The following is a 21,429-nucleotide window of genomic DNA, read 5'->3' on the forward strand; positions in this document are numbered from 1 at the left end:
TCACTCTCATACTAGATCACGTTGAACTGGACTAACCTCGCGTCACCATGCAGGCTTTGCCCGTCGGTGGAAACATCTGGACTCGAGTAAAAATTACGATGGGTTCCCACTTGCACTTTTCTCTTCGCAGAGAGATGAGCATGCCTGGGACCGAGGCTATCACACTTGCGTGTGCAAATTAAACGTTGCTTGACACTCCAGTTTTTGTCCGTGTGACACTGTTTCCACACCTAAGCGCAAAACGGTCGACAGCCGCGCATGTCCGGCCTCACTCAGACCTTTGTAGCATTGCTGCATGCTTGTTGTATGAATGCTGTGAGTGTCATGGCCGCCCCAATGCATTTCCAACTGCGCCCCTCCCCCTCATACAACACAAATGTTGTGTCAAACCATGTGACTCCCATTGGAAATGCATTGGGGCGGCCATGACACTACACAACATCCATCCAACAAGCATACAGCAATGCAGTAAAGGTCTGAGTGAGGCCTTACTCAAGTAACATTTTAACTGAACTACTTTTACGTGTAGTGGAGTAAATCTGAACAGGTCGTATTTGTACTCAAGTACTGGGGTCGAGTACTCTGTCCACCTCTGGTAAAATAGAGGTTCAGCCACACCCAGTCATACTGATAAGCATTCCAAAATGTTTCTAATTGTCAAAAAACATGATTTAGACACCAAGTTTGCATTCATAGCTCATCTGGTTCAAAAGTTGTATACAAAACCTTTTCCAGGTGGCGGACTGGCGGCCATATTGGATTTGGCCACTATGATGACCTGCAGGGTTGCTGGCTCGGGCACGGATTCAACAAACATGAGTTTTCTGAACATTTTGAGCACCTCAGAAAATCTGTAGCTCCAACAGTTTAGAAAATAGAGCCATGTTTGAACTAGCGGTCATTTTAAAAAGGGGTATTTCGGGTATTTCGCCCTGGATAGAGAATTTTTCACAGTTCCCAAGTTGTTCGCGGGGGTCATATTAGCCAAGAACAATTGAGATATTCTCTCCTAAATGAAGTGCATACATATTTTAGCCAGGTCCTAGACTAACAGAACAGAACACCAAAATGCTACATCGCCTACCCTTTAATATGCATTGATTTTAGCCTAAGATTTAGACTGAGTCTCGTAGATTTATTTATCGATTCTGACATTTTGAATCGATAAATACATCTAAGAGAGTCTAAGGCATGGGCTTCATTGATTTATAGCCTACAATGTTTATCGAGTATATTTTTATTTAGATTTTAATAGTAAAAAAAAAAAAAAAAAAAAAGAAACACACAAATCTATTAGGCTATAGTGTTGATTTTATTAATGAATACATAAATGTAAAATATTTATAAAAGACAAAAAAACGATTTGATTGCAAAGTATTGCAAAGGGGACCGCTGCCTGCCAGAACACATGATCGAGGGCAAAAAAAGCACCCTATGTAAAAACTTTGCTGAGTTACTTCCTGTTTAGGAGATAACCTGTGTGTCTTTCATTTACATTTTTACTCCATTCTACCTCTGTTTTTCATCCCTCTGTGAAAAGCCTGGTGAGGCGAGGTTACTCTGTTGTTGTTTCTCTCTGCTGTCTGTCAGTGTCTGAAGGACACACGGGACGGGACTATAGTCTGGCTACGTTGAGCGTGGACGCTAACATTTAGTTTGTTTATAGTTTTTTGTTGTTTTCAATTCGGAGAAGAAAGGGGGCATAGTTTAACTTGGAACCCGATGGATTTTACATAGAGTGCGTACTGATTAGTTTGATTAATTGGTATTTGGTTCATCAATTCCGTTCCTTATGGAGAACTTAACTATACCAAGAAAGTATAAAGCCCACATCTGCTGCAGCTGCTAATTAGCCACCTGCTAACCAGCTAATTATCTGGTCAACATCGTCCTTGTTAACAGGTAAACAGTTTTTTTTACACAGCAGTAAACACCAGTAGACAACATGCACTATTGATAGATTATACACGGAAATGGAGACTGCTTGTGTTTTTAATGTGTTTTGCTGTTTTAGTTAGCCCAGATCAGGTTCAAAGGGTGCTCACACTAACAACAAAAGTAAAGTCACAGAAGAAAATATGCACACACATGTTGGCCTTGGATCAGGACTATCATAGATGTATTTTCCCGAGTCTGGCTTTTCCATTCCTATCTATCTATCTATCTATCTATCTATCTATCTATCTATCTATCTATCTATCTATCTATCTATATGGAAATGTTAAAATCGATAAAATACATCTGAGAGTAGAGTAGATCAGCTATTTTCATTATTTTTGGAAAATTTGTGTTGCCTATACAAAATTACAAATATAATAATACTCATTTTTAGGGCGAGGTCACGTGCACACATCCGCCTCGTTGACGGCAGACTGCTGGGCGAGCACTTGCGCTTTGCCATGGGGGGTCAGATCAACATGGAATGAATTCTATACTGACCATATAAGAATCATGTCTTGAGTTGAGTGTACAGGGTTTGATGAGGTCAGATCAACATATGGAATGTCAGAACAAGTCAGCTCCATACAGTATGGAGATTCAAGGGTGGTAGCGGGGACATTCTCTTGAGTCTAGGCTACAGGGTTTGACGAGGGCCCAGGTAGGGCCGGGCCTTTATTTTCGGGCCTGTTTTCGCCGGCTGCCGGGCGCGGCTGCACTAATAACTTTGGGGCAGGCCCGTCTAGAGTTTTAATGGACGTCAAAAGGTGCATATATGGACCATGGAGAGATGTAAGGGTTTGAGGTCAGATGTCAATTTGCTGGCCAATAAACATCAGGGATCTCCATATATGGGCTTAACTGCGACAGAAGGCATTTACTATGACATCAGGTTCTCCACATCTCCATCCCTGATGATGTCACATGATGTCACGAGACCTGGGCCGACACACACTGGTGCCCGCAGCCCGACACACTGGCGGGAAATGCTCGATTCCATAGTTAACGGCAACCTTCGATCGCAATAAGCCATTATATTATATCGTCTCTGTCTGTTGGAAACCTCTTGCAGAACTTATTATGCTTTTGTGTGACACTGTAGTACGATAAAAAACACAAAGTTAAAATATGGAGATAAGAGGTTTCTGCCCGACATCAACGATACATATAACGATTACATCAATTAGTTTAACAGTTATACCCTTAAACCTTTCATTCCCTCTTGTGTTGAGGTTTGAGGCTGAGAGAGCCTGTCTGTCTGCCGGCAGTCTCTGTCTGTCCGCATGCCGCACGATGGACAACAGACAGACAGATGTCCATCACCACCGCCCCGCCACACTGTGCTGCTGTCGCAAGGTGGTGTCGGTCCCCAGTGGCGGCGGAGGGTTCCGTTCGGGGACGGGGGACAAGTGTCCCTTTGTGGACGTGGCCTCGGCCTCCAACTTCCGCTGTTTCACCCTGAGGCACTTCCACCTGGACCTGAGGATCAACTTCGCCATGAAGGAGATGTCAGCCTGGCAGGTATGCTATAGGCATCATGCTCAAAACCATCACTTCAAAGCACTGGTTTTCAACCCTTTAATACATATCAAGGTCCATTATTTATTCGGCATTTGAGCCATGGACCAATGTTTGATGAGATTTAGGCGGTTACACAACGGCATTCCGAAGCCTGCTATTCCGACACACTGCCAGCCAGGTACAGAACACTGAAGTCCTTAACCCAGAAACCTAACCGCACGCGGAAGCCACGTATTCGGAATGGTGGTGTGTCAGAATGCCACTCTGTCCCCGATTTTGGCAGCCTTTCAGCCCAAGACCATAGTTTGGTCCATGTGTCCATGGTGTATTGATGTGTTGTAAAATAGGAGAGATAACAGGCAAATGTTGATCAAAATAATTTGTCTACATTCTCTAATTGTGTAGATTTCTTATGCAATAGATAATAGGCCTTAGTTTAAAAGAAATCCATCAGTTTATCTGGAGTCTGATCATGGAGCTAACATTCCCAGGCCCAGCAGAGAATGCCAGACGAGACTTCCCTTTCCTTGGCCATTAGCTGCTTCCAACTGAGGATGCCGAGGCGTTCCAAGGCCAACATGGAGATTTAATTCCTCCCATCTGGTCGTTGGTGTGCCTGCCCCGTGGCCTCCTTCCATCTGGACATATTATACATGAACAAATTATACAACTTAGTGTTCTGCCAATCCTCTGTACTGGCATCATGGCACTCACGGCACCCACTTTGAGAAATAAGTAAGCCTTGCCGAGCCATGAGGCCCAAGCATATCTCCTGTTTCTGTAGTGTGAGGCGGCTTGATGTAGAAGTACACCCTCTGGACATGACGCTAGTATGTCGCAGGGACTTACCCCCCTTGATGCTGCTGAGTGCCACTTTATAGCTCATAGCACGGCACAGAGTGAGCTTGTATATCTGCTATTTTCGTAAAACCGTTAAATGTGGCTCAAATCTTTGAATATATATATTCTTTCCCAGTGAATGTTTTTAACTCAAATCCTTGCTTCTGGGAGGTCCCTGGAACAAAATATTTTGAGATAGGGGTTGGTGGCCAAATACATATCATTCTGGGGGTCCTTGACATGAAATAGTTTGAGCACCACTGACATAGAAACATAGGTTTTTCAGAACACTGATTTAGAAGACATTTGTACAATCTGGCTTCAGGTCTAAATGGGTTAATCATTAGCATTCCTACTGGCAGGTGTTGGATCTGAGCTCGATTCATCCTGGAGGGACACAGACTCTGGTCCTGGACAGCCACCCGTCTCTGCTCATCCACTCCGTCGACTGTAAGCTGCCCGACTCGGGGCCCGATGCCACCCCGGTGTCGCTGACGTACCGGCTCGACCCGTTCACGGACTACGGGTCGTCTCTGAGCATCAGCCTGCCCCCCGCCGCCATGAAGCCCGACAGAACCTTCCAGATCACCGTGCGCTACACCACGACGGACGGACCCGCGGTAAGACACCTGACTTTATATACTTTTCATACCTCCTTTTTTTTGGTGGCAGAGATACAAATGCTTTTTTAAGATTCCTTGTTAAAAAAGAAATTCTTAAAAGAACCCCTCTCTCTTCACCTTGGCTTTATTTTTTGCAACAACAGATGTTCAATGCACAACAGAAGGAACAAGACTAGTTCAAAACCTAGTACTTAGCTGGACCCTGGCCGCAAAAGGGTTGACCTTTTATTCGTGTAAATAGGGAAATACAGTAGCCCATAGCGATATTAAGCACATATCATATCAAGCTACATTTACCTTTAGGTAAACCAAGAAATTTGCTCAGGCACATAGACAGACAGTATACAGACCGACAGATGGACCCTCTTATAGATGGCTCCTGCAGAGCCACGCCATAAAAACCACACCTAAACACTAGTTGAAGTGACATTCCAGTAAGCTACTGTCACATACCCAAGGAATTACATTTGTACACTTTAACCCTGGATTTTCTATTCTGGGCATTTAATTTTAGGCAAACCGTTTTATAAATTAGCATGATGTGTCTGCGCTGGTAGCACTGGTTTGACTCAAGTGTATGTCTGTTGACTGACAGAAAATTTGCAAATATTCTGTGCAGCATATTTTGCACAATTTCACTGATCTTAAAGTGAAAACATCTGTGTGTGTGTGTGTGTGTGCACGCGCGCGTGTGTGTTGCAGATGTGGTGGCTGGAATCTGAGTTGACATGTGGACAGACCAGACCTCTGGTCTTCACTCAGGGACATTCCGTGTGCAACCGATCCTTCTTCCCCTGTTTCGACACGCCTGCCGTCAAGAGCACCTACACTGCCACTGTCAGAGTGAGTATAACCTTTTTTGCTGTGTAGATTTTCGTCTTACACAAACATTAAATTCCTATTGACAATGAATGGAGAATATATGTCATATGTGGATGACCTAATTGGCTATTTTCGTCTTCAGTAGCGAAACTACCTGGCAGTGGGCCCCGGTGCAAATATTTTTTGTGGGCCCCCTAAAATATAATAATAATACTAATAATGTGCTGCGGGGGGGGGGGGGGGGGGGGGGTGCGATGCGATGTAAAATGATGCGTAGCGCTTCATTGTACCAAATGCGTCTTTGAACTGTACCTAAGCGATCTGATAGTAAAATATTCAATCAATTTGCATGTTTCACTTTCAATCATTCTGTATCTGTGTATCTGTAGGACTGCAGGGCTGCAGCCTACAGGCTATCAGAAATGACTTTGGACAGATGGAAAAAACTTTAGTTAAACTTGCAGAGTGACATTACTTTACCTGGGTTACATCTTCTGATAGTGCTGACATGACATAATAATCCCATCTAGTGTTTCATTAGCGCGACAGAACGTGACAGAATAGGCTACAGCTGAGCTATGTTGTGCTGCTGACAGGCAGCGCATGAACACAAACACACACGTTGAAACAAGGTGGTAAAAATACCAAGAAGGAGTGGACAGTGATGTCACTGTTATGCAACACGGAAGTAGTATGGACTTGAAGCTGTTTATAAACAAGCAATCAGTGACATCACTGACGAATCCTTGGTGTTACTCTTCCTGCGACCGATAGCCCCTGAAACCAGGCTTTCACCGTCGTCCTGACTCTTTTTTTTCCTTTTTCTTCCCCTTCATGGGCCCCTTGGGGGCGCTGGGCCCCGGTGCATCGCACCGGTTGCACCGTCGATAGTTTCGCTACTGTTCGTCTTACTCAAAGATTAAATTCCCATTACAATGAATGGAGAAATTACGTCATGTCTGAGCAAATCGGCTTAGTGTGTATTTTTGTCCTACACAAAAATGAAATTCCCATTGATAATGAATGGACAATTTTAAATATAGTGTTTGAGCAAATCATCTATTTTTGTCCTTCGGTCGGTCGGTTGATGACGTAACTAAGGTACGTTTCAAGGTTGGTATAAGGTCAATAGCGGGTCTAAAGGATTTAGAATAGCAGAGAGCTCCAGGACTCGGAGCAGCAGTCGTACCCAGACAGACAGCAGAGAGCTCTATTACTCAGAGCAGCAGTCGTACCCAGACAGACAGCAGAGAGCTCTATTACTCAGAGCAGCAGATGTACCCAGACTGACAGCAGATAGTATTACTCAGAGCAGCAGTTGTACCCAGACAGACAGCAGAGAGCTCTATTACTCAGAGCAGCAGTCGTACCCAGACAGACAGCAGAGAGTATTACTCAGAGCAGCAGTCGTACCCAGACAGACAGCAGAGAGCTCTATTACTCAGAGCAGCAGTCGTACACAGACAGCAGGGAGCTTTCGGACTCAGAGCAGCAGTTGTACCCAGACAGCAGCAGAGCGCTTTAGGACTCAGAGCAGCAGTCGTACTGGCAGTGGTGAGCGCACCTCATGGCGCACTCTGCTTGCGTACAAGTAGGCCATACATGGCCTACTTGTGTGCAAGGCGCAAGTTGGCACCTCGACAGTTCATTTCTAGTTGTCATTGTAAACGGCAGTTTGCGCAGTTGTTAGTTGCTTCTACCACTTAGAAAAACTTCAGTTGTGAGATTTTATTTAGCTTTTTTTTTTAATTACATTTTTATCCCACGATTTTGCAACCAATTTTTTCGGGTTGTCAATTATCAAATGTAATCCTGGGCTTCCTCTGCCAACCTGGGGGGGGGGGGGGCTGACCTCATGCTTCCTTCTATGCATGAGGAGTCCAAGCTGCTTCTTTTCACCTGACGGGGGAGTTTCCCCGGCCGGACATAGCGCGTAGAAGGAACACGTTATTCTGACCACTTCCTTCCCCTCCATCAGGCCAGGGGGAGGTAGTTTAGAGACCAGGATTAAATGATTTTATTTAGCTTTAATCCATAATATGATAGTAAATAACACTGTTGTTGTCGTCGTCGTCGTTATTGTTGTAGGTCCCAGAAGGAGTGACGGTGCTGATGAGTGCCACTCGGAGCTGTTATTCTAAGAGTGAGCGGGTGTTCCAGTTCTCCATGGAGCATCCTGTGCCCTCCTACCTGGTGGCCTTGGTAGCAGGAGACCTGAAGCACGCAGACATCGGACCCAGGTCTGCTTCTCTAACACAGTGGTCCCCAAACGTTCTGACCCAAAAGAGAAATTATTATACATTCCCCCCCGGGACCCAACTTAGTGAAAATAGAAGATCTACAAGCTCTGTGTTCTCACTACTTATTTATTGTTTTTCTTTTAGGTTTTATGACCGCAATAGGGCATGCAAATCTCACACCTCTAGGGGGGGGGGGGGATTCTGAGATACCACATGGATTCTGAGATACCACACCATAGGCCAGTGGTTCCCAAACTCTTTCATTTTCAAGGACCCCCAAATTTGAAAATATAGGCCAGGGACGCCCCATAAGAGAAAATCTTTATGGCTCTAGCAGTGATTTTCAACCCGTTTAATTTCAAGGACCCCCAGTTTGACATGTATTAGTCTACGGACCCCCATTTAATAGCATTTCTATCTCTGGGACCCCCAATTTAATATTGTAAAATCAAGCCTACTCAATCAAGTAGGCTTAATATATCCCATTTTGGTTTTCTCTGTGTTCTGAAACCTTTTGAGCTGCAATGAAAACGGGCAAAATCCCTCAACAGTGACATCTCCTGGCAAATTGTTATGTCATTATGTGGGATTTGTGGACTGTTACATCACAGTCCACAAGCCAGAGCACTAAGCCAGAAAACCCCAGACCACAGAAAATCTACTGAATGTTAAAAGTTCAGGTTTTTTGGGTGCAATTGAGCTCAGAAAGCCTAATGGGAAACACTGCTCTAACATGCACATTAAGTTTGAATTGATTGGAGGCGTAAAGCCAGATTTGTACTTTGTTGTGTGATCATGTGAGCTTTCGGCAGGAAACACCATTGTACTATGGATTATACTAGCATACGTCTTCTTTTTTATGATCCTTAGGGTCACCCAAATAACATATTAAAAATTGATTATATAAATTGTGGATCATGGTAAATTCAGGGGTTGAATGTTGGGGTACCATTGAAAACCATTCAAACATTGCAAACATTTCAAATTTTTATTATGCTTTAATAATTGTCCAATTTTATTTTTAATGTCCCGCATTCTCTCGTCTGATTGGTTTCCAGGAGCCGTGTGTGGGCGGAGCCGTGTCTGTTGTCGTGTGCGGTGAACAAGCTAGGGGGCAGTGTGGAGCGCTGGCTAACTGTGGCTGAGGACCTGTTTGGACCGTACCTCTGGGGAAGGTGACTGAGTGGACAAAAACGCGTTTGCGTGTGGACGACACACGCAAACACTGTGCCACCGTGCCCCCCAAAACAGTCTTCTTAATTAGTGTAATTGATGTGCCCTCAGGTGTGACATGGTCTTCCTGCCGCCGTCCTTCCCCATCGTGGCCATGGAGAACCCGTGCCTGACGTTCATCATCGCCTCCATCCTGGAGAGCAGTGAGTTCCTGCTCATCGACGTCATCCACGAGATCGCTCACGGCTGGTTCGGGAACGCCGTCACCAACGCCACCTGGGAGGACATGTGGCTGAGCGAGGGCCTGGCCACCTACGCACAGAGGAGGATCACTACTGAGGCCTACGGTAGGAGGTTAAAAAGTCCGCCCCCTTCAGTGTGAACTGTGACATAAAAAGGCTAATGGTGGTAAGTAAGTAGCCTTGCCGATAGGGCAGGAGCCTATCTCCTGTTTCTGTAGCGTGAGGCAGCTTGATGTACAAGTACACCCCCTGGACATGACGCTAGTATGTCGCAGGGACTTACCCCCAATCCAACCCTTGATGTTGAGTGTCAAGCAGGGAGGCACTGGGTCCCATTTTTTAGAGTCTTTGGTATGACCCGGCCGGGGATTGAACCCCGACCTCCCAGTCTCAGGGCGGACACTCTAACCACAAGGCCACTGAGTGGCCCCTGAGTGGTGCTATGGTAATATTTTAAATATATGAACATATCTGCCAATATATGGCAAGTATATACAGTAACAGAATATATGCTGCATACATGCCATATATGTGCATATGGATATGAAATATGTCTCGTATATAGCTTATATACGTCCTTGTAAATATGTTCATATATTTCCTTTCCGTCTAAGGGGGTGCGTCAGCTAGGTCGGGAGGTAACGGGGTGCACGGCCCAAAAGGTTTGGTAACCGCTGCTCTAAGCCAATGGGAGATAAAAACCCATAGTGAGCTTGCTGCACCTGACAGTTATGACCTGAGTCATTCTTGTTTTAATTAATTTATCTCGGATTCTTTTCCCAGATTGTGTTTTTGATCAAAACAAGCTTTTTTTTTTCACAGCTCCTAACTAAAGCGCCGCTGGTCGCGGTTACAAACTGTATGTTTTGGGTGAATTAAAGTAAGATCGCGGGACACGTTACACAGCCGGTTTTTACTTCCAATTAATGGCCCGTGAGATTTTGGTCTTCAAAATAAGAGCCTGCTTTGAAAAGATGTCGGATGCAGATGCAGTAAATGAGTTAAGTCTTCAAACTGGATCCCAGTGGTTTTTGGTGCAGCACCCTGGGCGCTTCAAGCTGGAAACGGTTCAACTTTTGGAAAGGAGCGCCGGTCATTTAATCCTCCTGATTGTATGTGACGACCCAACGCCAAATTGTTACTACAGCCATGAGAAGTCCATATTGTACATTGTTTCAGCTAAGCTATTTGTGCTAATAACACATATGGTTCATAGGTTGGAACAGTGAAGGCATCACGCTGTGGTCCACCAAAAGAACTTTGGTTCTAGAACTGGTTCCGTTCTAGATTCTTGGAAGTTGGAACCTTGACTGTTATTATATTTTACACAGAAAATAATGCACATACTATGTACTGTATGTAATGTTAGAACTGGTAAGTACTGGTATGTCCACAAGAGGGCGCGTGCCACCAATTCTCAAGAACTTAAGTCTCATGTCTCAGAGTTTAACTGAGTATCATGTCTTTATTTGACCTGAGTTACACCTGGCAGTTCTGCTTGTCGTGTGGTCTACTGTGCAGGTACAGTCATTTATCCTGCTAAGTGTTTCTAGTCAAGAATACAGCATGGATGTACCCTCCAGGCTGGAGGAAAAGGCTGGAATAATGAGGCTCAATACATTTATTTGACAGCCTTAAAGTTAACACTGACTGACTCTGCCCTCTCCAGGTGAGCCGTTTACATGTCTGGAAACTGTCTTTCGATTGGACGCTCTCCACAGACAGCTCCGCCTCCTAGGAGACAACAACCCTGTCAGTAAACTACAGGTCAAATTTGAGCCAGGTAAATACCTATTACACACACACACACACATACACACACACACACACACGCACACACAAAGGCGTGAGGATGCACATCATCTTAGCCGAAAGGGTTTTGGCTCTCAGAGGTGGTATTCTTTCTTGACCCTTCGTCAAGTCCTGCCCGTCGTCCCAGCCCTAACACGTACCCTCTCCTTTCCTCTCCCCCCGTTTTGTCTCCTCTCCTCTCCTTTCCTCTCTTCTCCTTTCCTCTCCTCTCCTCTCCCCAGGTACAAATCCCAGCAGTCTGATGAATTTGTTTACATACGAGAAGGGATTTTGTTTTGTCTACTATCTGTCCCAGCTCTGTGGAGACACCAAACGATTTGACAGCTTCCTCAGGGTGACACACACACACACACACACACACACACACACACACACACACACACACACACACACACACACACACACACACACACACACACACACACGATATCTTAACAATAGGAGTCACATTTAATTTAACTTTACTTCATTTCTTTATTTTATTTGGTCAAGTGTAAATATGTCGGTTTTAGCAAAAGCTTAATTCCATCCATAGTCCCCCTCCCCCCAAAAAAATATTACAATATAACAACAATACATTTTTGTCAGGTGATACCTGACATACAACAGGCCCATTTTTATTAGCGATCTAGTCATGATTGACTGCCCCCTAAGCCAATGGGAGTCTGACCCCATACTGCCTAAGCCAATGGGAGTCTGAACCACTCGTGTAGCCAATCGCGTAGTAGCGACCTAGTCATGATTGGCTGCCGCTGCCGCGGAAGTCACTGCAACGCTGACCGGAGCAGCTGACAACAGCGGGCCAGCGGCTAATGTTAATTATGGGCTAACTGTAGAGCAGAAAAGCCATAACAAAACACAGTGATTTAACCAACAAAAGAACGTTGCAATGAAAACAACGTCCGCGAGGTTGTGACAGAGAAACATGCACGTTACCAAAAAAAAGGAAACGTTAGGAAAAAAAACTAACAAAATGGGGGCAGATATGCACAATGGAGATAGTGCTTGTTTTATTAATAATACACACACTGAAGGAAATGCAAACAAATTATATATACAAAGACTGTCCTTAGCCTTATGTTAACGGCTGGTGTGTGTGTGTGTGTGTGTGTGTGTGTGTGTGTGTGTGTGTGTGTGTGTGTGTGTGTGTGTGTGTGTGTGTGTGTGTGTGTGTGTGTGTGTGTGTGTGTGTGTGTGTGTGTGTGTGTGTGTGTGTGTGTGTGTGTGTGTGTGTGTGTGTGTGTGTGTGTTGTGTGAACAGGCATATATCTCAGAGTTTAAGTTCAGCAGTGTTTTGGCTCAGGATCTAATAGACTACTACCTGGATTACTTCCCCCACTTACGCTCCCAAGGTTTGTGTGTGTGCGTGCGCGCATTATTATATTTGGGGCCAAATGTAATTTGAGAAAAATACCTTATGAGGGTTGAGGACAGTTTTCCTGATCCATTTGGGTTGCTTACAATTAGGAAAACATTCAGGTTCGGTTTAAGATTAGACATGTAGAGGTAATATTTACTACTGCCTGATTTATACTTTGTTGCATGGTGTACTGTGACCGACTAATTTCGGGCTAGGTTTATTAATTGCTAAAAGTTGCAACAACAAAAAATGTATAGTGCGATCTGCGATGTGAGACACCAACTTGGGACTCCTGAATCGCTGTCTTCCACACTCTCGTTGGTTAACCCATTTTGGGCGGGAACCCCTTTTGGTGTTAGCATTATGTTATGCTTTAGCTATTGAAAAATAGCAGATCTACAAGCTCATAGCGCGCCACCGAGTGGCGCGCTATGAGCTTGTAGGTCTGCTATTTTTTATTTTTTTTTAACTTTGTTTTTATTTCAGTTTAGGCAACTTCACAGAATTAAAAGCATACATTTTTCTTACAACTGCTTTTTTTCTTTTTTTACACAACCTCAGCTGTTTCATACCTTCACAACCTTCTATTTATATATATATATTATACACTTATACACACAAACAACTTCACATACATTTACAATTAAGTATTCACAATAAAACAAGGAAATAAAATACTACAAGTATTCACCATAAAACAAGGAAATAAGTAGCGAGACAAAAACAACAGAGCGTCGACCACAATGGGAAGTGAACAAAACCGAGAACAGACATGACTGGAGACAGAGGAAAGAGTATGAGCACATCAGAAGGTCTGGGGAGAAGTGTATTCAGTGAGTCGTTACTCGAGATTCCGAAACCTGCTACCTCATTAGTAGAGGCAGTACAGGACTCCATCTTTTACTAAATATGTTTGGTTGAAGCCTCAGGGCATAAGTAATTTGTTCCATCTGGTAAATGTCCCATACCTTTTCCACCCACATACTGTATGTTGGCGGTGCTGGTTTTAGCCATTTAATTGTAATGCATTTGATGGCCGCTGTAAGCAGCACATGCAATAAATATATTTTGGCTCTACCCTCCAGACCTTCCGGCAACATTCCTAACAACATTACTATGGGATCCTCTGGAATGTTTTGACCGAAAACTTCTTTTAATGCTTCAGATACCTCTCTCCAGAATGGTCTCAATTTGGGGCATGTCCAGAATATATGAGCATGATTCCCAATATGTGCTCCACAGTCCCTCCAGCATCTATTCGAGTGATTTGGACCCATTTTGGCCACTATTTGAGGCGTCCTGAAAAATCTAGATATTACTTTCCATTTAAATTCTCTCCATGTATTCGAGTTGGTTACCAGGTGCGCTTCACTACATACCTCCTGCCACGTATCCGTCATTACTTCTATACCTAATTCAGCCTCCCATTTCTCTTTTATATACAGTGTATTATTCGGGCAAAGGTCCAAGAAGACTTGGTAGAATTCCCTGATTACCTTGCCATCACCAAATTCAAATTTGAGCAACAACTCCTCGATAGGAGTGGGTTTCATGGCTCTCTCCCAGTCCTTATGTTTTGTTAGAAAGTCTCTCAGTTGCAGATATCTGAAAAAGTTTGTCCTTGGGAGCCCGAATTCAGTCTGTATTTGTTCAAATGATTTAAGACCATCCTTATTAACTAATTGGTGTATGCTAGTTAGGCCGAATTCTGTCCAATTCCTGAATCCTACATCCAATCGAGCTGGTATGAACTCCTTTATGTAGCCAATATGTGTTAGCGAGGAGATCTGTTTAGGTAATCCAAAGGAAGTTTTTATTTTTCTCCATATTTTTAAAGTGACTCTAGTCCACTCACTCATTTGGATCTCTTTCAGTGGGGTATCTAGGAAGGGCACAACATGAAGGGGTTGCGAACAAAGGCTTTTTTCAATATTTAACCATCTAGTATCCTCAGTTTCCTGAAGCCAAATTGTTAACGGTTTCAGCTGTGCCGCCCAAAAATAGTGTCTCAGGTTTGGGAGTTTCAGTCCTCCATCCTCCTTAGATAGCTGTAACGTTTTTAGCCTCACTCTCGGTCGCTTCCCTTGCCATATGAATTTAGAAATAAGTCTGTCCAATTTGTCGAATATAATCTTAGGAATATCTACAGGTAGCATCTGAAATGGATAGAGCAGCCTGGGAAGAACATTCATACGTATACTCTCAATTCGACCCAATAGAGAAAGGGGAAGTGCTGACCATCGGTTTAAGTCTTCACTAATAGTCTGAATTAATTTTTCGTAATTGGTCTCATATAATTTGTCCAAAGATGGGGGAATAAAAATCCCTAGGTATTTAATACCCTCTTCAGGCCAGGTCTGCTATTTTTGAAAAATCGAAGAACGACTGACATAGAAACATAGCTTTTTCAGAAAACTGTCAGGATGTAGAAGACATTTTTAGAATCTGATCTCAGGTCAAAATGGGTTAAGCTGTCATGCCGCAGTGCTTCTACCTACGTAGGTGGTGCGCTTCTTGCCTGTCCTTGGTTGGCTCCCGTAGTGCCAGCCTCATCCTTCTCTCTCTGACCTTGTCTGTGACCTGTGGGTACAGTAGAGCAGGGGTTCTCAAACTTTGTTGTCTGACGTTGCCCAGCCTCTGTAATTAACCCACTTTGACCTGAGATCAGATTCTAAAAATGTCTTCTACATCCTGACAGTTTTCTGAAAAAGCTATGTTTCTATGTCAGTGGTTCTTTGATTTTTCAAAAATAGCAGACCTACAAGCTCGTAGCGCGCCACTCGGTGGTGCGCTATGAGCTTGTAGATCTGCTATTTTTCAATAGCTAAAGCATAACATAATGCTAACACCAAAAGGGGTTCCCGCACAAAATGGGTTAACCTTTTCATCCAGAGCAGCCTTGAATAACATTGTGACTTACTTACTCATAGAACACGACAGTTATGTCATATTATGGTACGTAAATATATAAATCTTTTACCCCTAAGATACGGTATGTCATGTGGAAATCATATCAGTTTACATTAGGGCAGGTTAAGACGTTTAACCACTCTGGGGGGAACATTCGTCAAAAATAGCTGATAGGTCTGTTCTAAGTGTTTAACTGAAGTAAACATTTCTGATGTGGTCCATCCCAGTGACCCCTTGTGCCATTCGTATCATAGCATTCTTGTGTAGACTCCATCCAGGGCCCTTTCCTATTGTGTAGACTCCATCCAGGGCCCTTTCCTGCTGTGCTTATGCTTAGTAAATTACGTAAATTAACTACGTGCTTATGTGTGTGTGCATGTGTGTCTTCAGGTCTGGAGTTTGAGCGGTGGTTAAACGAGTGCGGTCCTCCCCTGTGTGAGCCCGACGTGTCAGCAGGGGGCGCTCTGACGCAGCCCGTCAGCGCTCTGTGTGAGCTGTGGGGGGGCGCCAACCCCCCTGACCCCCACCACCTGGTCACCTTTGACCTGTCCTCCTGGAGCACCTTCCAAACAGTCCTGTTCCTGGACCGACTGTTGGACCACTCCCCCCTCATTCATGGTAAATATTAATGTAGTACTCTTATTCCACTAGTCTATTACTAGTAGTAGTACTAGTACTACTCTACTGTTAGACCAGTTGTGGGCAGACTATTTGTGACCCACCTTGACAAACACTAAGTCATTGGATTCTTTGATTGTTTTTTATGTTTTTTTTCGTCATGTCATATGAAAGCAGGCAATCCTAGCTTCAAATTGACATATTATATTGGTTGTTCAGTTTGACCCACCAGTTTTGGGGATATGGCTTATAGTGTAATGTCAGAGAAACGGCGAGTTGAGAAAACGGAAAACAAATCAATGCTGTTTTTCTCCTCTGATGGAAAGCTGGATGGCTGCATGATGGCAGCCCCTCCATCAAATCCTGTCATATTTCTCCATAGAGCCATGTTGTGACTGTAAAGTGAAACGTGAAACATAATGCTGAAGTGTGTGTGTGTGTGTGTGTGTGTGTGTGTGTGTGCGTGTGTAGAGGTCATGGTGGGTCTCACAGGTTCTTATTCTGGTCTGTTTGATGGTCTGAATGCTGAGGTTCAGATCCGATGGCTCCAGATTATCGTCAGGAACGGTTTCTATCCTGAACTGCCACGGGTTCGAGCCTTCCTCCACAAACACGTAAGACCTCTGTCCTTCTAAACCAACACACCGCACATCTGAACTGACCAGTACAACCACAGTCTTCTACTGTTGGTCACTGGGAATTAATACACACACACACACACACACACACACACACACACACACACACGTGTGTGAGTTCGCTGCCACACAATGTCACTTTTCTAGTGGGCGGACAGGGGAGTATTTACTATTTATTAATTTATTTATTCTGTAAAATAGGAAACATGGATGTTTTGTTTTTTAATGATTTTGTTTTTTGGCTTTCGCCTTTATTTTATATTTTTTATGGAGGGACAGACAGTAGGCTGACAGGAAATGGGGCGAAGACATGCAGTAAAGGCCGTCGAGATCGGGAGTCGAACCCACGGCACACTGCCAGACTGGATGACGTCATCAAAACGCGTCTCCTATCCCACTCTGTCCGGTGGATTGCCCGTATGACTTAAAACTGATTAAAAACGCGGATTAATCAATGAAAACATAACTCGGACAACTCGCGAACGGGAGGGGAAGTGTTTTACAGTCAATTAACTCGAGTAACTCGGGTTAAACTGTAAAACAGCACAACCGTAACACACACAGTTTATCAGCTTCCATTACCATCTGATATATATATCACCTATATTGACAGTTTGACACCACCTGTGTGGCTATATACCAATACAGCCACAGATCAACTCTGAGGATGCACTCATTGACTAAAGTTCTCATTCGCCACGACTAGTTATTTGGATTGCATAGAAGCCAATCTACAGTATAAGGTGCGACACGTTGTATGCTTGTAGTGCAAATATTGTACTTACTCCACTACATTAGTTACATTAGTTACTAACTTTAGTTACTAGTTACTGATGTAGATTATCATTACAAAACATACATTATCCACTTCAGCCCTATACATTTCGGCCATTTGAAAATAGCCGATGTACAAGCTCACAATGTGTCGCATGGCGACCCATTGTGAGCTTGTAGATGGGCTATTTTCAGAAGATACATTTGAAAACTTGAAAGGAGACATTCTGCATAATGAGTACTTTTACTTTTGGTACTTTAAGTACATTTTGATGCAAAATTGCCAATCCTTTTTTACTTTTACTCATGTCAATTTTTGAGTTCTGGACTTTTACTTTCAACGGAGTATTTCTACATTGTGGTATTGATACTTTACTGAAGTAAAACAATTGAGTAGCGTTTTCACCACTGGTATTGATATGATATTGACGTATTGATTGCTAATGTCCAGACCTCCAGGATGTACACGGTGCCGCTGTACGAGGACCTGGTATTGATATGATATTGACGTATTGATTGCTAATGTCCAGACCTCCAGGATGTACACGGTGCCGCTGTACGAGGACCTGGTATTGATATGATATTGACGTATTGATTGCTAATGTCCAGACCTCCAGGATGTACACGGTGCCGCTGTACGAGGACCTGGTATTGATATGATATTGACGTATTGATTGCTAATGTCCAGACCTCCAGGATGTACACGGTGCCGCTGTACGAGGACCTGGTCGCCGGACCCATGAGGTCGGTTGCCGTGGAGACCTTCTACCAGACACAGGACAGGCTCCACCCCAACCTCCGACGCACCCTGCATCACATCCTGTTCCAGGCCACCCCCACCGCCGCGGCCAATCACAACAACCCGCCGCCGCCTCCCGACACCCCGCCCCCCTCATCCACGCCTTCGTCCCCCGAGACGCTCCCCTCCCCCTCCCCGCCGCAGCCCACCACCACCACCGCTGCTGCGACCGCCGCCATCAACGTTTCGGCCTGAACCGACGATACGTTTGCGCTCGGCGTCGCGGCCCAATAACCGACCTGCTGCTTGTAGGTGGCATATTTTCGTGCGATTTTCGTGCCACCATCGTGCGACACGTGAAACTACGTAACACATCTCGGCCTGAAAGAGCAAAATCTTTCAGCCTGAAAAGGTGACAAGTTTCAGCTGGAAACGAGGCGAACATCACAGCCTTAAGGTCGTTTTTCGGACACAAACGGCACACAAAAAAACTACATGAAGTTTTCTGCTGGAAACGACAAAACGTTTTGGACTGAAACAACTGGCTGCTGCCTAGCGAGTCAAAGTGGGGTTTTCTCTTCAAGTTACTGTGAGGCTGGACTGTGTTCTGTGGAGAGACAGAACACAGTAGACAGACCAGGTGTCTAGAGACAGACCAGGTGTCTAGAGACAGACATACAGACGCCTCTAACATTGTGAGGACAAGGTGTGCCCCATATGGGACCTCAGTCCCTCATACTGTAGCTCCGAGATGAGGTTCCACCGGCTTACCATTCCGCTGTGTTTCAGAACCAGCGCATGTTTTCCACTATACACAATTCTTACTGGATTTTCCAAGAACATGCAGGTGAAATATCTGACCAGGGGAGGCAGTAATGTTGCCTCTGCTGCCACAACTTCCTCGGCTGACTAAATAAGCGATGTAAACGTCTGTTTCAACCCGTCACTTAGATGTTCTTGTCTGCTAATAAACAAAACATCTGAGAGCGTTGGGGCCGACCTTTACTTTTTGGATACGATTTGCGGAAAAGGGTAAGACTCTGTGTACAGTGGAACACATGCGCTGTTTCTGAAACGCGGAGGAATGGTAAGGCCGTGGGACCTCATCTCGGAGAGAGAGGTTCCATATGGGGCTGGGTGTGCTCCAGCGATTTTTGACTGTTGATGTCTGATGAGACCAGACTGCTGCTACTGCATTTCAACACTGGTCACAATTTCACAAAGAACCCCCTACGGTATAGACCGGTTGAAGCTCACTTTCACAAAGAATCCTACATTATGAGCTCATTTCTCTGGACAGTAGTATATGAGACGAGTCCCTCTCTGTGACATCACAAGGATACATACACTGTACTGTAGTGTACGTGTACATGCAATACACTTAGACCAATAATAGCTATTTCTATGTATGTACTACTGTATGGCTGAAATGCAGCTTTAATACCAGTTATGAAATACTCCTTTAATACCAGTTATGGTGCACAGTGTCTTCTCAGTGTTCCTTTAACAACTTTATAACCAGGATATTAACCTGTGGTGTGATTTTGACTATACGGCTGTTAAAACGATTCTCTCTGTTTTGTTCTAATCATCTAAGGCAGTGCTTCTCAAACTGGGGTCCTTGAGGAGTTTGGTTCCATTCTGTACACTCAGTTAGGATTTTATAGTCTAGATTGCGGTCCAAGAGATAGACATTTCTATCGAATGGGTTGGACTGGTAGTAAGAGAAATCTATGAAAATCTGGGAACTAAATCGTTACCAAGAAATTACTTCACCAATGTGTTTCTAAAGGTGTCTAATAACATGTACTAAAAGTTTGAAATTCAACTCCCGTGGGAAATTTGAGTTATTAGCATAATATGTGACCATACCCTTAACATCCTATATAAGGCAAAAAAGTCCACATTTCATCATTCTTTAAGTAACATGTGACATATGAAACTAGGGTGTTTGCATGATTCTGAATTCATTCCAAGCATTAGTTTTGCACAAAAAACACTCCTTGGGAGGAAAACGGCCACACAAACGTGATGAGGTCAGCACATTTGGTCAAGTGGATATGGCCTAATTTAGCCCAAGGAGTGTTTTTTGTGCAAAACTAATGCTTGGAATGGATTCAGAATCATGAAATCACCCTAGTTGCATATGTCACATGTTACTTAAAGAATGATGAAATGTGGACTTTTTTGCCTTATATAGGATGTTAAGGGTATGGTCACATATTATGCTAATAACTCAAATTTCCCACGGGAGTTGAATTTCAAACTTTTAGTACATGTTATTAGACACCTTTAGAAACACATTGGTGAAGAAATTTCTTGGTAACGATGTAGTTCCCAGATTGGTCAAATACCTGATAAAATGCCCTTACTATGGGGGTCCTTGAAATTAAAAAGTTTGAGAACCACTGATCTAAGGCCTTGTTCAGAACTGCATGCACCATCTTTAAGGCTAACTGTCCACACTGTTCTTTGCAAGTGGTCAGATCAGACGTGTGTATTCGGACGTCAGCCACCTATTGTTGCTGTGGTAATGACGTGCCGATTAATAGTCGTCGTCGGTGAGGGTTCATTTATACTGACGCTCGCAACTCTGTGAGTTCGTAGACCGCTACCGTCGGCGACGAGTGACACCGCCATGCGACAAAATAGAAATCGGGCTTCCGTGTCCAGATTGTCCAGAGTGAGACATCTTTTGGAAATCACATTTGAATGGCATTTCAAACCACCCGGTAGGAATGCATTTCAAATGTGATTCACAAAGATTTTCTTTCCATGTGGCTTATTGCTGTTCAATTTCGGATGACAATCTGGATATACGCCAAGAATCAGATTAGAGCTGCCGGTGTGAACATAGCATTAGTTTGCTGCAAACGTTTGGGACATTTTTACTTTTCTTTTTTTACTTTAGACAGATAGCATGATTAGCATCACCACAACATTGATGTTTTTTATTTTATTTTATGTTTTACATACATTTGAAAATATGTTATACATATTTGGAAATGTATGGTTGACTTCTGTTGTGAACACAACACACCCAAGTGCAATGGGATTTCTGTTTGTCATTTTGACGGGGTTTCTATAATAATAATAATAATTAATAATTAATGCCTCGACTACTGCAGTCACCTGACCTCACCGAATGGCCATCATCTGGGTCAGTTTTAATTTATGCT

The 21,429-nt window shown here is 43.9% G+C and overlaps 1 protein-coding gene across 1 annotated transcript; it reads left to right on the plus strand.

Moving 5' to 3' along the window:
* The first annotated feature begins 1,426 nt into the window (after positions 1 to 1,426).
* rnpepl1 (arginyl aminopeptidase like 1) lies at positions 1,427 to 20,099 on the plus strand. Its single transcript, XM_079515024.1, has 13 exons — positions 1,427 to 1,902; positions 3,171 to 3,459; positions 4,662 to 4,919; positions 5,625 to 5,765; positions 7,833 to 7,984; positions 9,043 to 9,159; positions 9,269 to 9,504; positions 11,069 to 11,182; positions 11,433 to 11,545; positions 12,473 to 12,563; positions 15,872 to 16,099; positions 16,571 to 16,713; positions 18,200 to 20,099. The coding sequence occupies exons 2-13, from the start codon at positions 3,232 to 3,234 to the stop codon at positions 18,503 to 18,505; spliced, it is 2,127 nt and encodes a 708-aa protein (XP_079371150.1). The 5' UTR covers positions 1,427 to 1,902; positions 3,171 to 3,231; the 3' UTR covers positions 18,506 to 20,099.
* Positions 20,100 to 21,429: the final 1,330 nt, after the last annotated feature.

The sequence above is a fragment of the Electrona antarctica genome, assembly GCF_951216825.1.
Source record: "Electrona antarctica genome assembly, chromosome: 11".
In the NCBI taxonomy this organism is placed as follows: domain Eukaryota; kingdom Metazoa; phylum Chordata; class Actinopteri; order Myctophiformes; family Myctophidae; genus Electrona; species Electrona antarctica.

Bases quoted from the DNA above. Each gene is read 5' to 3' on its own strand.
- rnpepl1 (XM_079515024.1), top strand. From the start codon at position 3,232: ATGGACAACAGACAGACAGATGTCCATCACCACCGCCCCGCCACACTG. The intron at 11,183-11,432 runs GTAAATACCTAT...TCCTCTCCCCAG, and splicing joins ACAGGTCAAATTTGAGCCAG to GTACAAATCCCAGCAGTCTG. The intron at 16,100-16,570 runs GTAAATATTAAT...GTGCGTGTGTAG, and splicing joins CCACTCCCCCCTCATTCATG to AGGTCATGGTGGGTCTCACA.